We start from the raw sequence: 22,377 nt of genomic DNA on the forward strand, positions 1-22,377 counted from the left end.
CTATGCCTCCCAGCAGGGCCGGTACACCCTCCCCACCATGCACCTCATGGTGTCCCGCTTGCGGAGGGCCATCCCGGGCTCCAGCCCCATCAACCGCTCCTGGCGCTCCAGCGTCAGGCCGCCGTCCCCGGCCTTCGTCTGCTGCTGCTGCTGCTGCTTGTAGTAGGACAGCCCTCGGTCCAGCACCCTCAGGTTCCTCAGCACTGCCGCGTCGGCCATCATTACGATCACCCTGGGACCCCCGCTTCTGCCCACCGCGATGGCGGGGTCGTCGCCGGCCAGGGACTGCTCCGCTGCCCCCTCGCCGAGGAGCAGGGCGCTCAGGATGTCCTGCTCCGAGGAGGAGTCGCCGTCGTCGACGCTCTTGCTCAGGGGCACCGCGGCGGCCGAGGCGTAGCACTGGAAGAGGAGCGCGGCAGCGAAGAGGGAGGGCATCACGGCGGACTGTCTCATGGCGGTGGCGATAGTGGTGGTTCTTGGTTGGATCTGTTTTGCCCGGGGGGAGAGCTGGTTAGCAGGTGGCTGGAGATGAGGCAGGAGAAGCTCTGGCGTTGCTGCTCTGAACATCGGTGGTTCTCGGACGGGCTTTTATAGCGTTCAGACCTATGGGATTAGCCGGGTCGGGACCATGCTTGGGTTTCGGCGTCTGCGTTGGCGTTCCTCCCCGCGGAGATATTATTTCAAAGACTGAAAGAGGGGATGATGAGACTCTCAAGTGTTTTGGTGGAGACCAGCGACGATTTCACGCCTCAGACCTTGGAGGTACGTTGGTCAGATGCGTCGGGGAACAGTAGGACTTCGTTGAAGGGGTGGGCAACAAAGGGTAAGACATTAATCCAAAAACATTGCCCTTTAAAACAACACAGGTGCATTACCCACCTGTGGCCCTCTGTGTGGAAGGAGCTGTTCCCTGAAATGAGTTATCCTCTCGTGGCATTGTGGTGAACCTCGTTCAATCAGGGCTCTTCAGATGGGTATTGGAAGGCTAACATAAAGCGAACAGAATTCTTGAAACGTTGGAGTGTTTGTGGAAGGGATTTGAGCCACAGCGGTATTGTTGTGGGAATAACTCTTCAAGGATCAATTAAGATGTTTTTTGGTGCGTAGGATTATATGGAACATAATACACTGCGACCCTGTGAACCTATAGTGCTCTATGATTTAAATGTATTTATTATAATCCTGGCGAAACTGGGTTGATTGCCATCAACACCCAGTTTGTTATATAGAACATAATACTGCGAATGCAGTGGGCCATAGGCTCCATCACCATTGTGTTACCTCATTCTGTGAAAGAAATTTACTTTGAAAATCTTTGAGATTGCCACTCTAAAGCACGTCACTGTTCATTTTCTGTTTATTACGGTGTTGTCGTTGATCATGTATAGCGTCACAATTTAAACACATCACGCTTTGACGCTTGAAAAAATGTAGAGACCTAGTCTCTCTAAAGACCTAGTAGCAAACAGTTACGTTGTTCTTCCTTTTAATACACACTACAAATACATATTGTGAATGTTTCCAAGAATCTTATGCATGAATTACTACATGTTCTCATGATCTCATTCTGAAAAACCATGAATTTGAAAAAATGAATTATGAATCAACTAGGTTATGCATAGTGCTCAGAATTACATGCATAATCATAAGACATTATGCAACTAGAACCATTACCAGAAAATGTAAAACTGTGTGTTGCCCTAGATTTCACATTTTCAATTTCTTAATTTATTCTTTTGTACAAAATGTCAATCACTGCTAATATTTCACTCCTTTTTGTCTTCTTTTTTTCAGCAAGCACTGGGCAGAAAGTCAACTTCCTACAATTAGGGAGTCTTTCTTTTTCTTCCTTTCCTGGAAACCAGAGAAAGTGAGAGAGAGGAGGAAAGGCCCATCCATGTGGCCAAGGAGGCAGGACTTATCACAAGGTGTGTGTGTGTGTGTGTGTGTGTGTGTGTGTGTGTGTGTGGGTGTGTGTGTGTGTGTGTGTGTGTGTGTGAGATTGTGTGCGTAGGTATGTGTTTGTATGATTATGCTTCATTGACTGGGACAGTGCTATCGCAAAGTGCGTGTGTGTGTGTGTAAGTGTATGTATGTGTGTAGGTGTGTGTGTGTGTGTGCTTGTCTGCGTGCTTGTGTGTGTGTGCTTGTGTGTGTGTGTGTGTGTGTGTGTGTGTGCATGCAGTGATTGTGCTGGTAGGGGTGTGAAAATATGCCATGTTTTTAACAAAGACACTGACTCACATCCTGCTGCGTTCTATAACAACAGACAGCCCAGACTCCAGTGTTTTTACAGCTAAATCAATACAGCCACACGTCAAACACTAGAATGCAACAGAGCTGCAGATTAAGTTATGATCCTGTTAAAAGTCCAGCAGTTACCGCATTCAGAATGTGTCTCAGTTTTCTTGCTTTCAATGACTAATTAAAGGTTCTTTAGTCTCCCTTTCCACTTATAATCTGTTCAGCCGTCTATCTATCGATTCAACCAGTCAGTCTGTCTGCTTCTTTGTCCGTCCACCCCTCCAAACCTCTAAACTTTCTTTCATTCATCCATCCATCCATCCATCCATCCATCCATCCATCCATCCATCCATCCATCCATCCATCCATCCATCCATCCATCCGACCATGCATTATTCAATCAATCCCTTTATCCAAAAATCCATTCTCCTTCCTCTAAATTGTTCAGCTTTTACGGTTGTCTTGCCACAGGGCATATGCACAGCCCGCAGACCTGGGAGAGTGAATGGTTGGTTGATACAGCCGACACAGCTGCTCGCACCTGAGCTGAGTCAAACTTAATCTCTAACCTAATACCCTAACTAACCCCCTCTGACCTATTACCTAAACTAACCACCTCTAACCTACTACCTAAACTAACCACCTCTAACCTATTACCTGTCCTAAACTAACCACTTCTAACCTTTTACCTAAACTAACCACCTCTAACCTATTACCTGTCCTAAACTAACCACTTCTAACCTTTTACCTAAACTAACCACTTCTAACCTAATAGCAAAACATAACCATCTCTAACCTAATACCCATACTTACCACCCCTAACCTTATAGCAAAACATAACCATCTCTAACCCAATTTCGAAACTTATCCGTCTTTCTAATACCTAAAGTTAACCATATCTAACCCAATATCTAAACTTAGCCATCTCAGTTGTGTCCATTTAGTCTCTCCCCCCCTTTCTCCCATTGACGTGCGCCAGCTGCCCCCTGAGATCCCTCAGCATCCCAAAGGCATTGTGTGGAAATACCCTGGGGCTCCCCCAGAGCCCCCTTCCTACTCTCAGGACCAGATAGATGCTCCATGCAAATGCAAAGTTAAGAGGGAACGGCCTAGCGAATGGCGGATACTCTAATAACACTCTGATGGTTGAATACAGGTTCTTTACAACAACCCATAAACCTATATTCAACGCATTTCGTTATTCTATATCGATTAATGCACAGCAGCAAATACAAATCAATAGGATGATCATCAAAATATGAACAGATGGGGAACAACTGAAGTGAAGAGGAAAGAGGCAGTCCAAATATTGTGGAAGAACACCAGAGTATGTTCGGATTAAATAGCAGAAATAGAGACGTCCAGCACAATACCTAGACAGTGGTTCGATGACAAGAGGAATTTCACATAATTTTAATGGCAGGTCAGTCACAAAGGCAAAGCCGTACTTTCAGCCTCTAAGGGCTTCTGGGGGGAAAAAGAGAAAAGGGAAGGAACAAAAAAAAAAGACACACCTACATAACTCATCAATAGATATGCTGCAGAGGCAGCCGCTGGTCGCCATGGAGATTGGTCAGTGAACATGTAATCACAACTGCAACACAGAAATAGCAGCATTATCTCTCCGGGCTTTCGTTCAGAGGGGAGAGCAGGACTAGCTGCGGCTGTGTGACATGATAGGTCTTAGGAGAAATGTGTTTATCCACGGCATGTTGATAATCCCCTTCTGAAACCAAAACCAGACCCAGTAACAAGTACAATTTTAATACGAGGAGGGTGTGTATGTCTGTGTGTGTGTGTGGGGGGGATGTGTGTGTGTGTGTGTGTGTGTGTGTGTGTGTGTGTGTATGTGTGTTTGTGACGTCCCACCACTTTAAGCTTAAGTTGTCGTATTAACATGTCATCCACTTCCTTTTACCCCTCACAGTGAGCACAGAGTTAAGATACTTTGATTGAATAATGGCTTCGGTTGTGTAAATCTTTTTTTTAAAAAAAGCGACAGACACAAAGATATTGATGTTTTTCAATATAGGAAATGTCTGCTATGTGCTGGACTAGCATGTGCTACACCAAGTAAAGCTAAGTAATAAGGTCCTCTCTTGGGATTTAGCTTCAAGAGAAGTGGCTGGAACTAATTTCATCAGACACAAAAGAGAACACATTGGTCATCCAAACTGTCCACAGAATTTTACTGAGATGTTAGGAATGTGCATCATCATTATTTTACTAAGCTTTTTCTTGAAACCAACGGTATGAATGCCTGAAATTATGATTGATTTGAAATACTACAAAAAAATAGCGCTTTTCTGAGCAATCATTTTGAGAATGGACCGAAATCCAATGTACCGTAATCAAGCCCAGTAGGCCTACTATAAAAACGCTGATTATAAGCAATCAAGAGCCTTGTCATATTTTCCTCTAACTCTTCTCCAGAGTAAAATCAGTATCACAAGTCAAGAACATTTGATTTATTCACATTCTCTTATATCAGGCCTTTATGACTATTTGAATACTGTAATAAATACTGAAATCGGAATTCTGCACGTGAGTAACCTATCAGTTGCAGATTTTCATACATTAATATTTTGCCTCATGTTCTCAGACAAGTTTGGAAGATAAAATAAACATTTCAATGCCACCCTCATTCATGGCTAAGAGTTACACCTGCATGTGTATCCGAGTCAACATACACATAGAAGTGGAAATAAAACGTCTACTTTAAAATGCAATCTTCTCGATCTCATCGTGGGTGTACGGGGAACAAGTGGGGACATGTCGATCAGTAACGAATAACGATCAACTTCCAGAAGGAATGTGTTAGCTAGAAGGCGTTGTCATGGTGATCCGCCGGACAACAGTGTCCACAGGTCGTCCCTGACCGGCTGGCGGTGCTCGTCAATTCCCTTGTTATCATTTCTAACCCGTTGCTATCGCAAAGACGCGCCTCTAATACAGCGGTCTGTTTACCAGTTCAATGGATTGATTGACAACGAGGACTTCGACCGCCGCTATGGAGAAGAAAGTTGGAAAGTGTCTATTGGACAATTGGGTGGAAGAGGTCAGTATGTTTAGTAGAGGCCATATGTGTATTTCGCCGTAGTGAATCATAATCATTTTAATCATAGTCAATTATCAATGATTGTTCGCAATAAAATTCCTAAAATCTGTAAAAAAATAAATAAAAAAGTTGACCCTTTAAATTTGTGCGGCATGTGTGTGTGTCAGTGTGTGCATGTGTTTGTGTGTGTGGCATTTTTCCAGTTTCTTATTCATATTACAAGAACCTGCAGCTAAAGTATTTGTTGAACGTCATGTACTTGCAGACATAAACATACACACACACACACACACGCGCACGCACACGCACACACACACACAGGCACACACACACACACACACACACACACACACACACAAAGCCATGAGCAGTGTGTCTGTGTGTCCATGTAGAGGGCAGTAGCTGATCTAGCGGACGATGCGTCCCAAGAACAGATCCAGAGAGACGGTCACCGGGGCATTCTCTCAATGAACCTGGAGAGCAAAATGGAAGATATCAGCTCCCTGAAGTCAGCCTACACGCCGCCTGTGGCCCCTGGGGTGAGGGAGCGCGGTACGTTGGTCATATGTGTCGTATATCATGTTATATATAATAAGGCTGTTCATGGACAAACCGCTGGGGAGATTCTCTTAGGTGTTGAATAGCATTTATTAGCATAATAAATAAACATCACCTTCTTTTCTCTCCGTTTAATCTCTTTTTGGGCCTCTTTGCGTTGCAGGTATCAGAGGAGAACTTCTGGCTAAATTGATCACTCAGAGAATAAGGTTATATTTTAATTTTTTATGTTTTAAGCAAATGTTTTCCCATCTCTTTATTTAATGTTTTGCCTCTAAGAACAGCCTTGGCCGAGGTCTATTTTGCAACCCTTGAAACCCTTTAAGACGAATACTCAATCACTTTAAATGGCTTATTTGGGAATGGGTCTGTTTTGATGGCACTGATAATGGCGGCAAATTGCCAGAGCTATCTTAAAAACCCATCTCTGGACCCACGCCAACATCTTTACATGTGCTCACGAGTCAACACATTTACACAAAGTGCTTTTCTGTACATAAAGCACAACCATTACTTGTTTTGTTTTTGTATGCGTAGGCTATTGACACACCAATCATCACAAAATACACACAGTGCTTGTCTTTCGGGCCCGTTTGTGACGTTGAAATACTACTTGTTTCTCGCCCGTGTGTTTGTAGTGAGGAGGTGCATGCAGAGTTCAACCCTGTGACTCCAACCACAGACTTCTCCTCCACCACACACAGGGATTTCACAGGCGGAAAATTCGTGCCTCTTCCTCCCACAACCACGAAGGTATCGGAAATCGGATCATTGCACTTTTTGTTGTGGTTATAATTCAGTCCACTGTAGCCGTCCCTTTAGTTCAAATATTTTGTGAAAACAAATTGTTCAGGGAGAGCTGAAGAACTATACAGAATGACCAAACAGAAGATGTTGGAACAAATCTTTATGACCGCGATAATACAAGTTACATTGTGCAGTGTGTTATCATGAATTAAGTGACAGAGGCACTGTCACTTAAATGTTCATCCTAATTCCCTAGAAGGAGTTTGGCCAAGCCAACAAGTGGCCATTTACTTTGGCGCCAAGCTGAGCAACAGTTTGCCAATCCTTTCCAATCTCAGGTCTCAAGCCAAACTGTGTATAAATATGACAAAAAGCGAACAAGGATAACATTATGATTTGCCATGCTGACATTCTCTTCACTGTTGTGTGAGTGGAATGTTTTCATTCCTCCTATAATGGACTTTAGTCAGTGCAATCAGCGAAATCCGATTCCCGACGTGTTTGTGTTTTCCCGTCAACAGAATCATGATTACAAATGCGACCAGGCCATTACATTTTGGAGCGAAAACCATCAGCACATTCAGGTCTGTCACGACAGAGAAACCACAACACACACAGACGCACGCACGCGCAACGAACAACTACGTGCACACACACACACACACACACACACACACACACACACACACACACACACATACACACACACACACACACACACACAAACACACACGAACCACGTGAGAACAAGAACACAGCTTCATGATCCAACATACCCCTCTCTTCCATTGCATTCATAAATAAAGGTCATCTCTTCCCATGATGCATTACCTAGATTGCACATGCTTCATCGACTGTATTTACAAGTTCATCTTCCTCCCTCGAGTTAGTTCCAAAACCAAAATGCCAGCCTGAATTGTGAGGATTAGGCTTCCTCTGTTTTAATTCCTCCCCCTTATGCACATTCATACTTGGCTGCTTGCGATTCTTTTCTTTAATGGATGCTTGGCTCGCTGATATGAAAGATTACTTTCTTTGTTTGCGGCAGAATTAAAGGCTACAGTAAATTCTGCAAAAGTAGAATTACATTGAAACATTGTTTTGGTTGTTCTGTTTTCAGAGAACGACTGCAGTTCGAACAACGGACAGCCCTTTCAAGAGGTGCGCTCAATTCAGCACCCCTATAACCCAGCAGTTAAATGACCAGTAACCCCCCCCCCCCGACCCAATCATCAGCATAGAAAAGGACATATAGCGATGAGCACCACACAAACTTCAACCATCTCACTGCTGCCAATGGGAGCGCTACTGTTAACTTTATAGCATCACAGAACAAAGCTTTCGAAATCTAACAAACTAATAGCATTTGTAACATGCCATGTTAATAAAACAGAAAACCAAATGATGGCTATCAGATTTAACAAACACTTTGAGTTATTAAAAGACGAGTACCTCAGAGAGCATGAGAAATTCTAGACTCTAGGGTTACTTTCATCAATTCCCAGATAATTACTTAATTAATAGATAGGCTACAAACCTGCCCATGTATCTGTCCTGTTTACACTTCGGTCTGTTATCATGCCGTCCCCGGCTTCACCATTAAACACAGCAGATTTATGATGTTCAAAGAGACTACTACATGTAATGAGTCAATTATTATTGAACAAACTGACACTAAGATAATTAGCTCAAAGAGATAATGGGTTACATGTGGTACTGTGTTTTGTAGTAAATTATGCTCCATGTCAGATATATAGATGCAGGCTAGGGGTGTGAGGTAGTGAATGACACAGCCAGATGTGCGCTCCTGTCAGTCTATAGGGCTGTGCCGCTGAGCATCGGTGATCCATTGTGTCATGCTCCGATGAGTATGGAGGCAGGTAGCTATGGCGACCAAGTCATTTTAGTCTGTATCAATGTATTCCCTGCCCAAAAGCAAACCAGACGATTATCTCAGTGTTAAGGAAAGACAAGGTGCTAGAATAGTAGTGGTATTTTACATTACTTCATACCGAATGCCGTAGCTTTATGAACTGTACACTAAATGAGAGGTGAAATTATCTTTATTTTCAATTGGTCTAAGATGGCGTGCGTTTGAGGAACAGGTCATGAATTAATGACATCAACGAAGAAACCCTCATATTGTCCGTACTTACGAATCCCAGGTACAGTTAAGCCGCAATGCACACATGAATTTGTTCCTTATCTTTCTGCCAGAGAGCCTCAGATATGAGACGCTGTGTAGAGTGACCGCGTTCCCGTGTATTTAGAACGCCTGGTGGCCTGTGATACGTTTATAGGTCACTTATCATGCCTTTAGTATCCCGGTGTGACCCTAGTTTGCTCTCACTGATCTGCATGCATACCTCTCTCTCTCTCTCTCCCTCTCTCTTTCTCGGTCAACCATTACAAACCTCTCTCTCTCTCTCTCTCTCTCTCTCTCTCTCTCTCTCTCGTGTGCTCTCTCGACCATTACGAGCCGTGAGCAGCATGCCTGTGTGTGGGTGTGTGGGAGGTAATTACAGTCATGCAGGTGCAAAAAAGTTGCGCCCCTGCAGAGATTAAAACATACGTGCCCACACACACTGTTGCCGCAAACCCCACACACTCACGTACACACTCACACACACACGCACACACAGATACACATACATACACACACGCTGGGAGACATGTGCCCACAAATCTTGACACACTCACTCACAAGGAAAGACAAACACACATACACACACACACACACACGCACACACACACACACACACACGCACAGACACACACACACACAAACACACACAGGGATAGACAGACAGACAGACACAAACACACACACAAACACACAGGGAGACATGTGCCCTAACCCTGCCCACAGATCTTGACACACTCACTCACAAGGAAACACACACACACACATACACACACAGGGACAGACGGACGCTGCAGGGCTGTTGCCCTCGGTCCGCGGTGGACTGTAGATGTCTCTAATGCGCGGGGATGTCATCGCAGCGGTTGGTCTGGCAGACCAGGGACGACACTGTGTCTCAGTAGCTGCCTTCTTTCTTCATAAACACACACACAACACACACCATTTTTCTTCTCATGTAGATCCCCTGCCGCCTCCCCCCCGATGTATGCCAATATTTTTTGTAGATTCCGTTTGATGGAATTACTTTGCATTTTCAATACTCCTGACAAACACAGTTGATCGATCCCCCTCCCGGCAATAAATACAGCCGACGACATGAATCGCTGCAGGGCTAATATTAGCGTAGGACGCATCCATGGCTCCAGTGTCGTCCTCACCAGAAAAAACTCCCTCCAAAAACTGTGGAGGGTGAGCGGCTGCATCTGTCGGGCCCAGAGATGCCCCCTTATGAGCTTCATATGCTCCGGCTCTGCTTGTTTACCAGCCTCCATATCTCCTCCTACCAGGGGAGGCCATCATCAGATATTCTCAGGGACACCACAGGGGGTGGGTTGGCGGGTTATCACATCCCCTTGGAGTTGGTATAGAAATACATTTAGATTGATTTGGTTTCATAGTGGGCCAGGAAAGTTTCTTGAACACCCCACATAAATGTTAAAAATAAGTGTGACAAATTCATGTTTTACTCAGGTTTATTGAACAAAATATCTTACAGTATCTTGGATATACATATATACACACACATATCTTGTACTGTATAACACCACTGTTGAACGTTGATCTCTGCATTGACGATCATAACACTGTGCCCCCCCCCCATGTTCCAGGAGATACTAACACATGATGGACTCCCAAACACCTTATTCATACAAATCTTAAATCTAGAAATCACAAAAAATATGAATTTATCATTCAAAAGTACTCTCTCTCACCAATACAGAAAGATTCTTCATACAAAAACAGGTTTTACAAATACTTTTTTAATATATATATATATTTTTACCGTTCCAAGTTTTGCCGACAGGTAATAAACATACCTTCAATTTCCCCAAGTTTATTTCTACGTGAAACGTAACACGTGTGGTTGACTTTGCACTCTGCAGGGGAGGACAGATATAAGGACTTATTCTAGAACAAATAAAGAAGGGGCTGGGCCCAGCTGTTGTTGTCCCTGGGCTGAGCAGCTCCTGTTGCCTCATTATCAGCAAGCGTCTCAGATAACATACACGTCGGTCTTCTCTCCCAGAAGCCAATAGGTTCTCATTTTGCCTTTGCCCTGGAAAAGTACAGAAATCAATAGGTTGATCAGGGCCTGATGAAGGAGGGAGGGCAGTGGAGTGTGTGTGTGTGTGTGTGTGTGTGTGTGTGTGTGTGTGTGTGTGTGTGTGTGTGTGTGGGGGGGGGGGGGGGGGGGGGAGTCTGATGTCATGCACTTCTGTAGCGGTCACCCTGACAACCAGGTCAGTCCGTCTGTCTGTCAGTCAGTGTGTCTTAGGAATGATGTTTATTGCGTGTGTGCAATCAGAATTGGAATGAATGATGTTATGGCATCATTCGATTTTCCAAGGTTTGGACAGACAAAAATAAATATTCAACAAAGACCGAAAGACAGGAAGACAAAAGGAAAGAAAGAGAAAAACATTTTTGTAGTTATTCTACTGAGTGTTTTCCAGGTTTATGCCATTGTTTTGATGGCCTCTTATACTGTGTGTGTGTGTGTGTGTGTGTGTGTGTGTGTGTGTGTGTGTGTGTGTGTGTGTGTTCGTGTGCGCTTGTGTGTTTGGGTCCTCACCTTCATCTCTATATCCCCTCGTAACTGGAGGTCAAAGTAACCAAACTCGTCCAGCACTTCTTTAGTGGCTGAGGAGAGGTGGATCCTCAGGGCTGGAACAACAACACCACCGATTGGATAAGAACAACAACATCTGGGACAGCAACTCTGTATAACATTTCTTCCAGAAATGACACAGGTCTTGTTTTCAGAGAAATGGGACAACCTCCTAATGAATTGAACCAAAATGAAAAGGGCTGCTGCTGCTAAGTGTATGTTGTTTTCTAGCACAACATCAGAGGTGCAAGGCCAACCCAAAGCAGTGGAAAGATGATGCATTCCCCGACAGACAGAGAGACAGACAGACAGAAACACACATACACACACACACATGCACAACAACACACACTCACACACACATACACGTATGCACGCACACACAAACACACACACACACAGAGATTCAGACACAGACTCAGACACATAAGACACACACAAACACGCACAAACACACACATGCACACACACACTAGCAGCTCTCAGTAGTGATTTGGGAGTCTGGTCTGGGGTACTGCCTACTGCTCGAATGCTGGCTATGGGTGCTGCGCTGTAAGTGCTATAAATTATTTATCAGTGGCGGCGCAATACAGGAAGCTACTCAGTCACTATCAATACATGTGATTAGACGCTCGCAAAGGCATCCAAACCGTCGCCAGGACACGGCTGAGCCCTGTCGCGGCTTGTTAAGGACATCAACGCTACAGAGCATGTGTGTTGGTCACAGGTGCGATATTAAGTATTATTTGTTTATTTCTCAATTTTCTTGTTTCTACAAGAAATGACGAATGAATAACCTCCTTTTGTGGAGACGATGTGATTGTATTTGCTAGGAATGCATTTGTTTGGCATGTTTAAACGGCTAAAGCCAAGATAATTTGAATCAGAAGGATTTATCTAAATCAGGGATTGAAACAGGATGCTTTAATCACGTGGTCCAGTTCCAGGCTGCCTAAGGATGTTTTTGATCTGTTGTTTTTTTTTGACATATCACCAGATCACATGATTGGAAAAACTTTGAAAGAAAATAATCCAATTGTTTTAAAGTAATGCCCTTCACAATTCATCCAATGAACCATTTGTCGTAATTTGACAACAATTGCTGATTTAAAGCAGATTTCACAGACGGATGAACAGATACACACGCTGACCCATTAAAATGACCGAAACAGAAACACATCCACGAACAAGACGGGGAAAAGCAGTGTTCCAGCCTTGACATCCCTGCGGTCCCACTCACCCTCCCCGTTGGACTCCATCCTGGATGTGGTGTTGACGGTGTCCCCGAATAAACAATACCTGGGCATCTTCAAACCCACCACGCCTGCACAGACAGGCCCTGCAGACGCAAAAAATAAAACGGGGTTCAAGTCGTACCGGGAAAGAAATAACGAGCAAAACGCGGTTGTGGTTCCATGACTCAGCGCCGGGACAGTGACGTGACGGCTGAAGTGAAGCACTGATGATGCTGATCTGCACTCAGCCAGACGTGGCTGAGAGCCGGGCCTTCCTACACACGCCGTCGAAAAGTCAACCCCCGGGCTGTATGTCAAGTGTTTGCATGAGACTATAAACACAATCTAAATGCCACATCGCCGCACTCTGATTCACACTAAATACCGCCGGGGTCACTTACCCTTTTAGCTTCACAATAAATGTCTGCCCGGTCGAAACAGTACATACGACTGTGTTGTTATTACACGTGTAGCCTCTCATTACTGGATACCCCAGGGGGTTACGTGTAAACACAACCGCTCTAGTGCAAAACATCAGCACTTTAATTATTTTAATTGAGGGAAAAAAGGGTTGGCTGGCTTTTATACATAGCGTTTTTTTCTCCTTATCCCAGCAACGAATATGGTCAAGTCCAAAGTATTCCTTGAATCTTCATTGGTAACATCAGTGTTTGTGTAAGTCATCGTAAAGGTTAGATTACGCAGATATAGCCATACCGATACCCTTACCATATCCTCTGTGGCTTGCAAGCTATCTGTTTCCCACCACAACATATCATTTGGTTTTCTTTGTATTGATTTGGGACTCTGTAGCTTTAGAGCATTTATTTGGTCACATGTTAGTAATATATCAGGAGTCACTTTACACTTGTACACCTATTGTTAGCAACATTACAGACCTATCTGTGAATTCCTATTGTTAGCCCGACTGCATACCCATCTGTGTGTTCCTATTGTTAACATCAATATATACCCACCTCAGTGTTTCTATTGTTAGTCCGACTATATAGACCTACCTTTATGTGTTCCTGTTGTTAGCATCACTATGTATTCATATTGTTATCATCAATATAGACCCACCTTTGTGTATTCCTGTTGTTAGCATCTCTATGTGTTCCTATTGTTAGCATCCCTATAGACCTACTGAGAGCATCACTATAGACCTCTTGTTAGCATCACTATGGCCCTATTGTTAGCATCCCTATAGACCCACCTGTGTGTATTCCGACTCGGAGCCGCAGCTGGTCATTGGGTCTGTGTCGGATCTTGAATGTTTTGACCTGTTCTAGCAGGGCCAAGGACATCCCGGCGATCTCCCTGGCGTGCAGCTTCCCGTTGCGCACGGGGAGCCCCGACACGACCATGTAGGCGTCGCCGATGGTCTCCACCTGGCGGCAGGGAGCCACAGACAGGCATTATCATTCACAATACGTAGACACAAAGTATTCCACTGTGTATGTGAAGGAGAGCTTCATTCTCTTTGTGTCACGTGGCATGTATCGAAGTAAACATCAACTGCATGTCTGATTGTCAGACACGTTACGTTGAAAGGTTTAGCCTTGATTTAATCATTGTGACTAGGCTGTGAAAAATACATGCAAGTATGTGTTTACCTTGTATACATCAAAATTGTCGATGATGGCGTCAAAGCAGGTGTACAGGTCATTGAGCAGGGTCACGACCTACAACAGGAGCAAGAGATGCAATAAATATGTACGTAGAATCAGATTCTTTATTTGGCTTTGGCGTCAGGCCCATCTAGGGTTCGGGCCAAACTATTAGGGTCCCCTGACTTCGGTTCCCCAGACTAAAATAAAGTCAAGTATTTATTGTATTGACTGACTCAAAGTATTCAAAGTCTTGCTTCTTAGAACATTCTGTTCTTAGTTCACTTTCAAATGTGAAAAATTCACCTGCTTTATGCTTGTTTATTTTAAAATATTTTCTGCAAAAGGGCATATTTGTGCACCAATTATGTAAACTCTAAAAATTGTAAGGGTGCAAACAGAAAAGCAAATATATTGATACTCCACAAAAACAACAAGTGCACATTTTGTATAATCGTTTTAAAGATGAACACAAGCGATACCTTTACACACTTCAATATGTGTCGCAAGAAAGTCAACGTAGACCATCCTGAAGTCAGGTAAGATCGCATTCCACTAAATTCCGGAACCTACAACTTTAGCTCAACAAAAGCTAAACATCAGAATCCTAAAACTGTAAATGGATCGCACGGCTACCACAGATTAACACTATCACATCGTTGGGTTTCCTCTGAAGTCATACATTCTCATGTGATGACCCTACCCCCCCCCTTTCGTGGGCTTTTATCGCTAAAAGACAGAACACGCTGCCTTTATGTTGTCCCTGGCGTTTAGCATTGCTCACTATTGAAGATAAGGCACCGAATGAGTCAACTCTGCGTCAATGCCCTCTCCCTTCCCTCCGTCAGACTATTTTGAGTTGTAGCCGCCGGGTGGGTGCATTTCCAGTGGGTGCTATGACACACAAGAGTAAGTAGGATGCTGAATACATGTCACGCATCAACAACAAAGGAAGTGGAGCCGCTGCGATCGCAACGCAGTCATTACTTTTGTTTCGTTTTTAGACCGAATGTATGCTTGATTAACAAATATATAACACATAAGACAAGTAGAGTGCTTATCATGGCTGGGGGAACTACCTGTTGAATTGAGAAATAGGTTTAATAAGAGCCAAACAAGCAAAGTGAAATTTATGTTTGAACTGCCAATGCTTATACTAAACTTTGACCCAATCAAACCTCACACATGAAATGAAAGTACAGAATACCTGTTTCACCGTAGTTTGGCAAGTCAAGACATTTGTACACAAACAAAATAATTATTGTCCTTGATATTAGCACTGGTTAATCTTTCTGTCTATTACCCTGGCCTTCTAATGGGATATATTGTCACATATGTACCCTACTTTGCCTTTGACTTGTACCAAATCAACATTTGAATCAACAAGGACGCATTCATTTTTTGCCGCCTAACCCCGCTCTGTTTGGGTCTCAACAAGTGTTTCTGTGTTTCTTTTATTTGCTAGAATGTGTTCTTCTAAAGGAGAAATGGAGAGCCAGGGAGCGCAGATGACTTGAGTGTCGAGGCCGTTGCTACCTGTAGCGGTGTGCTCTCGGCCGACATGGAGGTGAAGCCCACGATGTCGCTGAAGTAGATGGTGACGCTGTCGAAGGCCTCCGCCTGCACCGTCTCCCCTCTCTTCAGCTGCTCCGCCACAGAGCTGTGGCACAACACAGGGCCCAGCGGTGGGTATCTCACAGGTTCACAGGAGGGGGCCCTGAAGGACTTCCACTGGCTTCCGCACCGCTGAATATCATGAAGGGGTCTTTCATTTGGATGACCTCAACTATTGGTGGGAAACTAAGTGTTCACCAAGGATAATATGGAAATGCCCCCATACTTGAACAAATTCTAAATGATAAATCATCATTTGGATTTTCACACACGTTTCATAGATACTGTAACTGTATGCTGTATGTTGACTTCAGAACATCTTTAGTTGAAAACCCCTAAAGTGTATTTTACACTTTAGGGGTAATTGTGTTTAAATATTTCTATTTGTGTCCAGATTGCACCCATATATTAACATTATCGTTTTCCGCTTCATACACATAAGCGTGGTTAACAGAACCCAGTCCAGTCCCCGCATCTTACAACAGTGCTCATTCAGCACATTTCTAAGGATCATCAACATGAGAAGGACTACTATCTCTCAGTCCCCCTCCACACCAGTCCATCAGTTACAGGGCAACAACACTCCCACATGAAACAGAAGGAGGGCTAAATGAGGTAATAGCCGGGGTATGGAGAATGACAGCTAGAGAGGTCAGGGGAGCTTCCCATCTGGGCTTAAACGCTCCAACCCTCCTTTCTCTCCTCCCGCTTCCCCTATCTCTCCAGGAGCCCCTTAATGAGAGGCTTGCCTGTCACTTTGATGCACCCTTTTAGCAGCCACACTACTACTACTGCACTCCATGGAGGATACCGTTCAGACACCAGGGAGATTTCAATGCTTTGCATAAACATTCTAGCAAAATACAGCGCACATGAGGAATAAGCCTTCTTTGGCTGTGCTGGAGATTAACTATCGTCAATTCAGTTCATTTTACTTGTCAAATACACAATTAGGAATACTAGCACAAAGTCAATGAAACAATCATATTTATACATGATAATATCTTCACAATACTACGAGCATGCATGTTGGATGACCGCGGTCCGTGCAGAAGTGCAAAGGCGGTGGCCTTACTGTGGCAGAATCTGGTAGAGGAGGTTCTCGGCCTTGCGTTTCTCCTCCAGGTAGGCCTGCGTGCGTTCCTCCACCAGATTCTCCAGGTTGTTGGCGTACTGCTCCATCCTGGACAGCAGGTTGTTGAGGATGCTGGTGCTGCCCTCCCTGGAGGAACACAAGACACACTCGCATGATGAGACCTGAGTCCTGATCTCCCAAGTCCACGTTCTGGTTCTCTGGACAGTCTGGCCTGGAGCCCGTTGTGAGGCTCTCCCACGAAAAACAGACATGATAAGACCGATCAGTGCTGGGAAAGGGGAGCTACAGTTCATGGTGATGAAAGGAGTCCCACGTTCTTCAAAATTTGCTGCACCAGAGGAAAGTTTGGCAATCGTCGGACCAATCAGAGCTGCCTTTGCCAGAGATAGATGGAATAAAGACGTTGAAAGATTAATAGAAATGTGTGCAGAAGGCTATTTGCAGATTTTTTCTGTCCGTTTACTTCCAACCAAATTCGGCAAGAGCAAAGATAGGAAGCACTGTCGTTTTTTCGAAGAACAGACACACATCACAGTAAAATAGACCCTTCAGCCCCTAGGAAACTTCCATTTCTTCACCATTAAGTTCAATTACAGCCTAGGTGTTACTTCTTGATTGTGAACAATCAAAAACAATTGAGTGAGGTAATCGATTTGACCAATCGATACGTTGATGATGATGATAATGATGATAATGATGGCAGGCTATAAAATAGCTTTTGGTAGGGGGGAGAGGGACATGAAGGTATTTTCCCTAGTAGATAATCAGATGCTACTAGATAGCATGACATACAAACATGCCTTGTGTTGAGACTCTTTGCATGTTCCTCTACATGCTAAATATCAAAAAGTTCTCAATTCTCCCACTGTTCCATTTACCAAAGAAAATGTCTTTATTAGCTTAAGTAGCACCTATGGTTCCGCAGTAACATTAACGGTACAATGTATTATATTATAGATTATATAATATGTATAATGTATCATAGTCCCACTCGCAACGCAGCAGGCATGAACACACACACACACACACACACACACACACACACATACAAACACACACACACATGAAAGCACATACGCAAGGAGGTCAGTCATATACCAACATAGTGGCTAAAACCATCCATGTTTGGCATCTTTCCATATTACCACCATCTCCCGGTTCCCAGATCCTCCACACACACACACACACACACACACACACACCAACACACACACACAAACACCTACATGCTCAGGTTAACGCGGGGGGGTGGGGGGTGGGGGTAAGTAGCACAGTATTTAGCGCAATGACACATGTGAGTGATGTGCTCTGCTGCCTGGAACGACGTAGCATCCCCCTGGGTGCCAGGGCATTGCAGACAGAGAGAGTGGATGTCATCCATTATGCAGGGGAAGGACTTCCTGGTGCTTCTTCCACCTCACCACTGGTCAACGTCGGAGAACAAGCCGATGATTGAGAGGCTCAGTGACCCTGGATGAAGACGATCGCTCCCAACAGGAAGGTGGGAGCGATCCCCCCCCCCATATCTTGAGAGCTTCTAGTGGTCTAGTGGAAATACACGCTGTGATAACGTACGTGGTCTCAAGGGTGACCTTGGGCGTCTGTCAACACTGGGCTTTTCATCAAGCACTCACGCATTTAGTTATGAAAGCATTGTTAACCAACGCATGCATACATTTAACAATAAAAAAAATATTAAAAAAATATATATAAAGGAGTTTATCCTAATAACTATGTTGGAATATAAATAATATATACAAATATGAATGTGCTAAATCATAATATAAAAGATTGATAAAATAAAACCGAAATTATAACAGAAAACGAAAAATTGAATAACTAAACCCGTATTGGTTGAAATAGCCCACGTGACGCGCACGGGTGTGGACAACCAAACAAGCTGAACGTGTCAGTGGGAGAACGATGACAAACGAGCTGGCGACGTGCGGCGCGCAAGCGGCCAGGAGGTCAGCTATTCGGGGCGGGCGGAGTGGTCGGGTGTCCTCTCGCAGGGCTGGGTGAAGCCCGGGTCGTTTGCAGCCTGAACACCTCCCTTGTCTCCCTGCCTCCCCCCCCCCTTCCCTCACACACACACACACACACACACACACACACACACACACACACACACACACACACACACACCAAAAATAACAAACCGTCCGTCATGTCGTGTCAACAACATACATTTGGCTAATGAAAATAGCGGGGGGGCAGTGGGGGGCAGCAGGGAGCGCTTTCACGCACGCTGTGACGGTGCATCCTTGAGTACATCTGAGAAAATCCATCATAACGGGGGGCTAGGGGGGAGAGGGGGGCCGCCACTAGCAGATGGACGCCATACATCACTGGCCGTCACACACACACAAACATACACACACACACACACACACACTAACGTGACAGGCAGAGGAGTAGGACAGAACAGGGGGAGCTGTCACTGCTGTTTCTGTGTTGTAGTGTGGTATGGTGATGCGTGTTTTGCCGTTGTTTACTGTTATATGTTGTTGTGTTTACTGTGGGTTCGGTTTGGTGTTGGGTTGTACTGTTGTGTTTCTGTGGTTTGTGGTGGGTTGTGTTTTTCATGGTGTGTTTTGGTGTGTTACGTTAAGTAACGTGCCTGAAGTACGAGGTAATGTCATGTTTTGTTATGCTATGCTTCAGTATATTAAAGACGTCTGTGTGCGTTCGGAGCGGTTGTCGACATGCATGTCAGCTGCAGCTATTCATTCACCGGCTGAGCTTTCGGCAGATTGGAAAAGATTACTGAAGTCATGACTGCAGACCAAACAGGTTAACAACAAGGAAGTGAGTCTGCTGTTGTTCTTGGATACACAGCAAAGACCGGATTAACACCGGCTATTACAGACCCCTCATTCACTGAGACGTACATGAATGGACGCAACAAGGCTTTTTTTGAATCACAACAAATATGGGCCTCATCGCCATGGTTTTAGGGACTTAACTGAACTGAACTGACTGGAGACTAGGAGTCCGTTTTTTTATGCGTGTGTGTGTGCATCTGTGAGTGTTTGTGTATGTGTGCATGTGTGCACGGGCGTGTTCTAGTGTGATTAGAGCTTTCAGAGCTGCCATTCATGCAGTGCTTGCTGCAGCAACCATAAAAATAAACCAGAAAATACGTCAATGAATAATTCATGCTCTCATTGGACGCAATATAGGGAGAGGTGCGGCAAGGGGCTTCCATGAAGAGGAACAATCAAAAACAGCCACTTGCCGGGGTCAGTTGTTGAGTTGGGTGGTGGACTGCATAAGTAGGGAACAATCAGAAGTAATCATTTGAAGCTTGTTTAAAGAGTTGGCTTTTTTCCGAGCTACCAAAAAAGCGTAAAACAAAAAGCAAAATTCTTAATCAATCTCAAGGCAGTGTTCGTCGCGATTTTTCGGGACATTGAGAAATGTTCTAATATGACATTTGGGGAATGAAGGTTGAACATAAACCCCATATTAGGACATGTCAGTTATCTAGGTTTGACCGTTAGAGTCATTGGTAGATTTTGGAGAACGCAATTATGAACCAATAACTTCACTGGTTCGCCTTTTCAACGTTTTTAGTTTTTTTCCGGGGAGTGGATGTTGTTGGCCACGACTATTTCACAAAACGCTTATTGAAGCAGTACTCTCTCACATTAGAAAATAAGTAAGTAAACTGGTTCCCCTTTAAGTAACATTAAGTTGTTGGAGCACTTAAAAAAGAGTGACCACAGTCTTTTCAAATACCTAGACAGGTTCTAGGCAGCTAGTCATTTCTCGGCAGGTTGTGGTTAGCTAGTCATCTCTAGGCAGGTTCTAGGCAGCTAGTCATTTCTCGGCAGGTTGTGGTTAGCTAGTCATCTCTAGGCAGGTTCTAGGCAGCTAGTCATCTCTAGGCAGGTTGTAGTTAGCTAGTCATTTCTCGGCAGGTTGTAGTTAGCTAGTCATTTCTAGGCAGGTTGTAGTTAGCTAGTCATTTCTCGGCAGGTTGTAGTTAGCTAGTCATTTCCAGGCAGAGTGCTCACTTGTTGAGCTTGGTGATGTAGATCTTGATGTGGCTGAAGTCGGGGCGTTCGATGGGGTCTTCGGCCCAGCAGCCCTCCATGAGGAAGGTCAGCTCCTCACAGTGGTGGCTGTGGTCGGTGGAGGGCCGGAAGTACGGCTTCTGGCCGTTACGCACTTTCTGCACGATCTCTAGTGGGAGGAAGGGCAGGAGACACTGGTGGTCAGAGAGAGAGGGAGATAGAGAGAGAGAGACAGAGAGAGAGAGAGAGAGAGAACAAGAGTGAGAAGCAGACAGAGAGAAGAGAACAGAGAGAGAGAAACAAAGAGAAAAAACATTGCTGTGGAATTGATTATTTTGATTATTTTATTTTGTGTTATTTAAGTGCTGTTTTGTTGTCGATTTGTGATGACTGATTGAAAGCCAAATTTCCAAGGTCATCTACACAAATCTGCTAAACTAGGTTGCCTATGATTCTATTTCAACTTTTCTCTTACATAACATACAACTTAACTCTTAGTTGTATACTGTATGCGTCATCGTGTTGAACCTCACAGGCAATTGGGTGCTGGGTGATTTAGTTATCTCATTCTGGGCAGGCGACCACAAGAGTCTAAGCTTGTGAGGGGACTGTATGTGCTTCTCCACGGGAACACCAGTAAGACAACACGATCTGCAGCTCCACCATAGACTGCTGTAGTATTCTCTCCCTCTTGCCTCCCCTCTCCTCACAAGCTACAGCCAAGCTGGTTATGTTAAATATCAGAGGCCTAAACACTCTTCCAGCGTTTTGCACCTCACCTGCCACTATGTTTCAGGGTAGGGTAAGCAATTATGAGAAGCAAGCCGGAGTAAGTTAGATTTGGAGAGAATCCAAACTTAAGAATCTCCCCTCTCACTATAGGCCCCCTCCAAAGCATCCTCCCCCACAACACATGCCTAACTAGCTAGCTTCAGCAAGACGTCTGCCTAGCCTTGTTGAAGACTGCGGTCATGTCCAATGAGTGCACGGGCAGAGTGTGCACAGGTAGCCTGGTAGGTAGGTTGACAAACAGGGAGGCCATCCAAATCATTTTATTCGGGCTGAACAAAATGATCGGACAGGCTCATTGCAGGCTTGGGACAGTCGCAGATACAAGATGTTCTTATTTGAGTCATCAGAGCATATGATTCATTGATTGTTGACGACACTAACACTCTCGGGGCAAACTGTTCTTTTGGGCGACTGTACCAATAGGTTAAATTCCATAGCTGCTGAACAAAATTCTCTATTGAAGTGCAATTCAAATCAACCCATGCTGCCACTGCAATGCCCTTTCATAAGTCTTTCTTCTCTTTGTTTGCTTAAATTCTTATTAATCATCAAAAAACTAATCATGTTATTCAGGATAATATGAATATTGCTAGGATATCTGCTAGGGATAGCAGCATTACCAACATTCCTGCCAATACTACTAGTACTTCTACTGC

The 22,377-nt window shown here is 44.4% G+C and overlaps 2 protein-coding genes across 2 annotated transcripts in view; both read right to left on the minus strand.

Annotated features, from left to right (window-relative positions):
* Positions 1 to 453, minus strand: pmchl (pro-melanin-concentrating hormone, like; the record flags this gene model as incomplete). Its single annotated transcript, XM_079735848.1, has 1 exon — positions 1 to 453. The coding sequence occupies one exon, from the start codon at positions 451 to 453 to the stop codon at positions 1 to 3; it is 453 nt and encodes a 150-aa protein (XP_079591974.1).
* Positions 454 to 10,325: 9,872 nt separating this feature from the next.
* npr2 (natriuretic peptide receptor 2) overlaps positions 10,326 to 22,377 on the minus strand; it is a 42,763-nt gene continuing 30,711 nt past the window's right edge. Inside the window, 9 exon segments of the mRNA XM_079735979.1 lie at positions 10,326 to 10,754; positions 10,756 to 10,806; positions 11,323 to 11,414; positions 12,599 to 12,697; positions 13,807 to 13,981; positions 14,207 to 14,275; positions 15,737 to 15,860; positions 16,890 to 17,036; positions 20,930 to 21,098. Of these exon segments, the coding sequence (XP_079592105.1) occupies positions 10,659 to 10,754; positions 10,756 to 10,806; positions 11,323 to 11,414; positions 12,599 to 12,697; positions 13,807 to 13,981; positions 14,207 to 14,275; positions 15,737 to 15,860; positions 16,890 to 17,036; positions 20,930 to 21,098 (1,022 nt within the window). The 3' untranslated portion in view covers positions 10,326 to 10,658.

This window comes from Pollachius pollachius, assembly GCF_949987615.1.
Source record: "Pollachius pollachius genome assembly, chromosome: 4".
Lineage (NCBI taxonomy): Eukaryota > Metazoa > Chordata > Actinopteri > Gadiformes > Gadidae > Pollachius > Pollachius pollachius.